At 37.0% G+C, this 6,422-nt stretch overlaps 1 protein-coding gene across 1 annotated transcript in view; it reads right to left on the bottom strand.

Moving 5' to 3' along the window:
* Positions 1-5,882: 5,882 nt before the first annotated feature.
* Positions 5,883-6,422, bottom strand: part of LOC136253350 (uncharacterized) — a 38,672-nt gene continuing 38,132 nt past the window's right edge. The window contains exons 19-20 of the mRNA XM_066046006.1: positions 6,172-6,258; positions 5,883-6,116 (exon numbers count right to left, since the gene is read on the bottom strand). Of these exons, the coding sequence (XP_065902078.1) occupies positions 6,018-6,116; positions 6,172-6,258 (186 nt within the window). The 3' untranslated portion in view covers positions 5,883-6,017. The remainder of the gene's footprint in view (positions 6,117-6,171; positions 6,259-6,422) is intronic.

Here is a 6,422-nt window from a genome sequence, read left to right as displayed (position 1 = left end):
TAAAACCTTTTCACTGCTTGTTCAAATTCCTCACCCTAGGGCACATTTTAACTTCAAATCCCTTCCTAAGCCCAGCATTGCTGGAGTGAGGCTTAGCAATTGATAGGTGCATTACTGAAATTCTGTACATCATACCCTGAAAATCTGGGGGGTTAGGGCTATAAGGAAGCATACAAATCTCCTGTAAACCATCCCAAAACCAATTTCATGTCATTCTAACCACATTAAGGCTCTCACAAAGATGGCTATTGTGAAATCACATCAAAAGACACTTCCCATTGTAATTCGCAATGCTGAAGTTTGGGAGTTTTAGAGTGTTATCAGAGTAATTATTGCTGGATTGTCATGTATGTCAGCCTAGGAATTCAGTCCTATAAAAAAGGTTCACATGGAATTTGCTGTCTGCTATCCATGCGCAATTGTGTAAAAAAAATTGGGATTTAAGCTCTATGTAAAATTTTTATACTCAATTTAGTTGTTTACACATTTTTGCTGTTTAATTTTTTTTATTTAATGACAGGAAAGAGTACAGGAGAGTCAGCATCAACAGGATGAGTAGTCAGAAAGCAGATCACACTGAAGAAAATAGCCACTAACTGGGGCGGGTTTAGGACGGGGGGAGGGGGGGGGGGCTAATGGAGCTGTAGCCCCCTCTTTCCTTACTAAGTTAGTACTTGGCCAATAAAACCCTAAATCTTCTATGTGTATCAAAAGCAGACTTATTTCAGGAACTATGTATCACTACCAACACAACCTTATGTCTATGTAGCTATACCTATTGTTCAACTCTGTTCCAGGAGAATATGGCTTCCTTTTCCTCAAGAGTTCTTCAAAAACAACAACATGAGTTTCGATTGTGGGTTGCATCTCCAGTTTTAAAAGTTTTAATTGTGGGTTTTGTTTTATTCAGATGATTAGCAGTGTTTTCCACTATGGCTATAAGAGGTAATTAGTGTGGTTTTTGTGTGTGAATTGTATGATTCAAAAAGTGTTAGTTGGTTTAATTGGTTAGATTTATCAGTTTCAGTATAAACAAGAGTATAGGGCCCACATTATATACTCTTGGTATAATATGTAGCTACCAACTCAGCCATTTAGCAAACTGTAGTCTTTTGGTAATTTGTTGTCTCATAAGGCAGCTATAGCATATTCACCAACTTGTCTCTGAATGTAAAATCTGTATCAGTTACCTTCTGATATGATGAGTTATGGTGCTGGCATTTGTAGCTAGCCTATAGTTCAGTCTTCATAACCCGGTAGATGTAATAAGTTGACTATCACAACAACAAATTCAGAAAGTCCATAAATGCAAATATAGTTGCACTTTGCTAAGGTTGCCAGTAGACTAGCTAGTAGCTACTAGTACCCTTCACTGCATTCTGAATTTCAGTGCACTTTATTGGTATTAAGGCTAACAAAGTGTCACTAGGCTATATATAAGGACCATGCATACTAATAAATGTGACATTCAACACCACTACTATCTAGCTATGCACGTTTCTGCCTCACAGATTTAGCTGGTTAGAGTATGGCTAAGAGGATCTGATGCATTATGGTATATCGCTAACTATAGCTACCGAAATGCTTGGTAGCTACAAATGAAAATTATCATGTCTGCATTAAAGCTACGTATACCCAATGCATATTGCTGATTTAATGGAAAAGTAAAATTTGAATAATTAAACTGAAATCCCATTATTTTCCACTGAAAATACTCTCAGATTCACCTTTAGAGGGCCTAATTTTCAAAACTTTCCTGGGAGGGGGGGGGGGGCATGCCCCCAGCCCCCCTAGATTGGCATGCTTCACATGCTCACACTAATGTAGTCATTATATTCCAAATAGCTAATTTGACCGTGGACACTACATGAATCTTACAACTAGGACCTTGTGGTATCTTCCAATGTATGGCTAGTTATGTCCCTGTCCAGTTTAGCTCCCCCCTTCAAAAATCATAGATCTGCCCCTGACTAGAAATCTGGGTTGTCTTATGTCCACGCTGTCAACAGTTTACCTCCTCAATAAACCACTGACTTACATAGCTACATTAGAAATCTACAGATTGAAGTAATGACCAGAAGTCTTATGTTATATACTAATTCCAGAGCACCTGCTAGTGATATTTAGCTTGCTACTGTTTGTTTCAAGTTAATATTCTACGAAAAAAGTGATCAAGTTGAATCACTGGCCTATAATAGAGTGACTGTGACGTGACTGCATAGTAGCTATCTGTATATGCACAAAGGTTTCATATAACTGTAGTGTGGGTGTGCAGTATATAGCTATAGATGTTCTGGCTCCATCAGGAGACTAATATAAATATATATATGTGCAGATAGCAGATATGGTTGCAAAGCTTTATCAGCTATATGCACTCTATGATGTATAAGGATCATACAGTGTGTCATTATACATAAGATCAGTGTCATAGATTTGATGTGTGATAATTCCAATTACTTTTCATAACCCCCTTTATCACATGATCTCTTCCATGTATTATTTGTCCATGGCTATCCAGAGAGCTGGTTTTCTATAGATATTTGGCTGGCCCCCTGTTCCTCTAAGGTTCCACTGATATAACCATATAGTTTGCATGGTAATGCACACCACTTTGATTTGATTTAGCTATTGTTTATCCTCTAGGTAATTGACATAAGCATTCTTCCTGCCTTACCAGTGCAACTGCAGTGCAACTGAATACAGTAGCACACAACAACACAAAGAGAAAAGCGAGGAGATAAGTACAAACAAATACAAAACACAGAACATTAGTTCTAAACATAACTGCATGATAAATACAAGCAGGACACATACAAATTTAACACTCGTAATTACTTAAGTACACAGATTTAGCATTATAGGACAAGTTAATTTCAAATTACTAGGAAATTGAATTGATTGTAAGTAGAGAAGCACTACAGTGAACATCACATCTGATTCATTGCTTCAGGAAGTAGCCTTACAACTTGATTTTGGTTGTGGATTACTTCAGTTTAATGATAATCGTCATGGAATTCCAGGCCAGGAAACAATTAAATACCATTCCATCTGCTAAGAAACTGTACCTTGCTAGTAAGAAAGTTGCTACTGCTAAGGAGAAGGCTCTATGTACTGATAAGCTTGCATGAGTGACACAGTCCTTAATGTACATTGTAAAAATTTAAAGATGCTGCTTCTCTTGAAGCATCATAACTGACTGTCAATTATCTTTCATCCTGAGGGCCTTCTCTGATACTCTTCCAACCCCAATGAATTTACAATGTTGGTGAATTCAGACCAGTTATATTGTCAACTTTGTAATTCTGTTTGTCCAACATCTGCACATATTTTGAATGGCTGTCCCATTGCACTTCAGCAAGGTATATAGATACACCTGCCAGCATGATGAAGGCTTATTTTGTGGCGGTTTACTAATGGATATCCAGAAATACTGTGGTGATACTACTGTTTTTGCTGATATCAATGGTTACAGAGCTAGTAGGCCCTACAAGCAGTAATTCAACCGTCTGCCGCTATTTGTAGAACTATACTGGATGATGCTTTGTGTGTGTGTGTGTGTGTGTGTGTGTGTGTGTGTGTGTGTGTGTGTGTGTGTGTGTGTGTGTGTGTGTGTGTGTGTGTGTGTGTGTGTGTGTGTGTGTTGTACTGTAACTTTATTGTATTATTATATAGCTTCCTTGCCATGTCTATACTTCACTATTTGCACATCAGTATAGTGTTTTTGATATCATAATGATTGTTTACTCTCTCTATAATTTATGCAGAGGAGCTTGGGAATCGCAATTAAACAGTGGGTCAAATATTTTGGGTAAGTGGGTCTAACTGGTCAGCAGTACTGATTATAACTAATACATATGTAAAAATAAAGTTTTTGTACGCATGTCACACGTTCCCATAAGCAAATTTTGTAATTAGAGCACAATATCTTTGGTAGGGATACGTAGCTACAAAATCCTACAACAAAATGTTGCAGAGACAATGGACTAGAGATAAAATCCTGATCTTGTATTATGTATAATGTAGCATGATTATCATGATATAGGAAGTCAATGAAGGTATAATTATAGTGGATGACCATATAGCTGTAGCTTCCTGCTTGCATATACCAGTACTTCCCTTTTTCTATGCCTTTTGATACGTATACTGGTACTATCTATAATGATGAAGATCAAATCAGTTTAATACTTAATTTCAAAGCTACTATACATTCCTTTGTGAGCAGGTAGGCTATTTCTTTTAATCTACTGAGTGCAGTGATATATACTTGAGATGCTAGTAACGCATGATTCTTAATATGTACACCTTTAAATCTCAGGTGGTCATAGCACACTTAACCAGCAGCACACCCTTGGGGTGCAGGCACACTTTCAGGGTATGGCACATCATGTGTAAAGTACATAAGACAAGCACTGTGACTGTATAATTGTGTTGTGCATGTAATTAAAGAAAAATCAGTGTCTGATATTATAGATGATTCTAGTGTTTAAATTAAGGTATTGTGCGACATACTTTATCATTTAGAGATAGTAGGATCAGGAACATATAAGCGCTGAAGGCACCTTCAGCACTTATAAGCTCCTGGTAGCTAGGATGGATAACAAATCATCAAATTTTGTGTTATAAATATAACAATAAATTCATTTTGTGCTAAATCATTGCACAGACTGTTCAGATTGATGCACGAAAAGCTATATCAAAAAAATAATTTCTTTAGCTCATAGCTAGATAAAATTATATCATCAGAATGCAGACAATGGTAGAGAAATGATACTGATGATCAGTGGGGCCAGTACATACCTTAGGATAGAACATGCAAGTCTTAGTTGAGTGAAATTAAAACCCACAATCAAACTGTGTGCTTGGTGATATTTAAGCAGAGATTTGAAAGCAGTTAGTTGCTGTTTGACTAATAGTGTTGTGTACTGTTTGTAGATAGTTGATATTCCAGATATTTGCAAAACTGTAGGCGATGCAGCATTTCACAATAATACTGGGGACAGCAATATTACACCTGTGTTAATGTGTTATGACCATCCACTATTGTATTTACAGTGTACAGTTGCACAATAATATAGCATCATACGCTACTGAGACCAAACCCCATCATCTATAAGAGCACATTGCAAATTAAAATTATGAATTATATACAGTGGAACCTGTCTTAGCGGCCACCTGTATAGAAAGGCCACCTCTTTACAATGACCAGCTTTAAATTCCCCTAGTGAGAGGTTTATACACTAACTCACCTGTCTATAGCAGCCACCGGCCTATTAAGGCCAAGAAATCTTCGCCTAAAGGTGACCGATTTAGTCAGGTTCCACTGTATGCACATTTATCATTAAAATTAGATCACTTTTAATGAGAAATGTGCATACAGTGGAACCTGACTAAGCCGGTCACCTTCAGGCCAAGATGTGACCATGCACTACTTGAAATTACCTAATTACCGTTCAGTCCACCATTCCATAATTCCAGTCCATTCCACCATTCCATTCCATTGAATCCAGACGCCCCACAATAATGAAGTTGGGTTAGATGAAAGCACAAGGAGAGAGCCTAAAGGTTACTGTTTACCTGTTTGGTGGCTTGTTTATTCTACTAATAATAACTACCACTTGGTTGCTAGGTGATAAAACATTTTTACAGCCCAGGGGAGTGACCATGAATGTTCTGTGTAATCTACCCACTAAACTGTATAGTACAAACTGATAGCATTACTTTAGCATATTAGTATGAATTTCTTAGTTACAGACATTTCTGAGATATGGACAGTAGCATGTACCGGACTGCCCAGATAAGAGAAGTTCCACTGTACATATATTATTAAACTCAGATTTTCTTCTGAGAACACACTTAGCTACATGCATGTTTATTATGGACTGAATGGTCATGACTAAATTAATCATATGAAGGATGCACAATATAATAGAAATTCCTCAGGCCTTTAAGTGCATGGTCACTAGACAATTTCACTTTAAAGACAACACATTTTACGTATAATTAACATTATTCTGAATTCACAACTCCATCAGATAATTTGTGGGGTATAATCCAGAGCTATTATCCCATACAACTGTAGACCACCCATCAGAATGATCTTCTCTCAACACTACAATCTGATAAATTCAATCACATGAAACAAGAACAATTTATTGTGCCGTAATAACAAACCTTGCCTTCAACAAGAGATATTTCGCCAACTATACTAGTTTCATAGCCATATAACACCTTCACAACTTTTTCACCAGGTTGTAATACCTGGATTAACCATAATACTTCCAATTATCATAAGACCATATAGTTTCTCATCCATCAACCTCATAATATAATAGCAATGCTGGTGATCAGCTTTGGTATGTTTACCTAAGTTGGCAGCTGAATTAGACAGCTCACATGACTACTACTTAAGTTAGTCTGCTTAT

This window comes from Dysidea avara, chromosome 4 (genome assembly GCF_963678975.1).
Source record: "Dysidea avara chromosome 4, odDysAvar1.4, whole genome shotgun sequence".
In the NCBI taxonomy this organism is placed as follows: domain Eukaryota; kingdom Metazoa; phylum Porifera; class Demospongiae; order Dictyoceratida; family Dysideidae; genus Dysidea; species Dysidea avara.
This window is presented reverse-complemented; position numbering and strand designations above follow the sequence as displayed.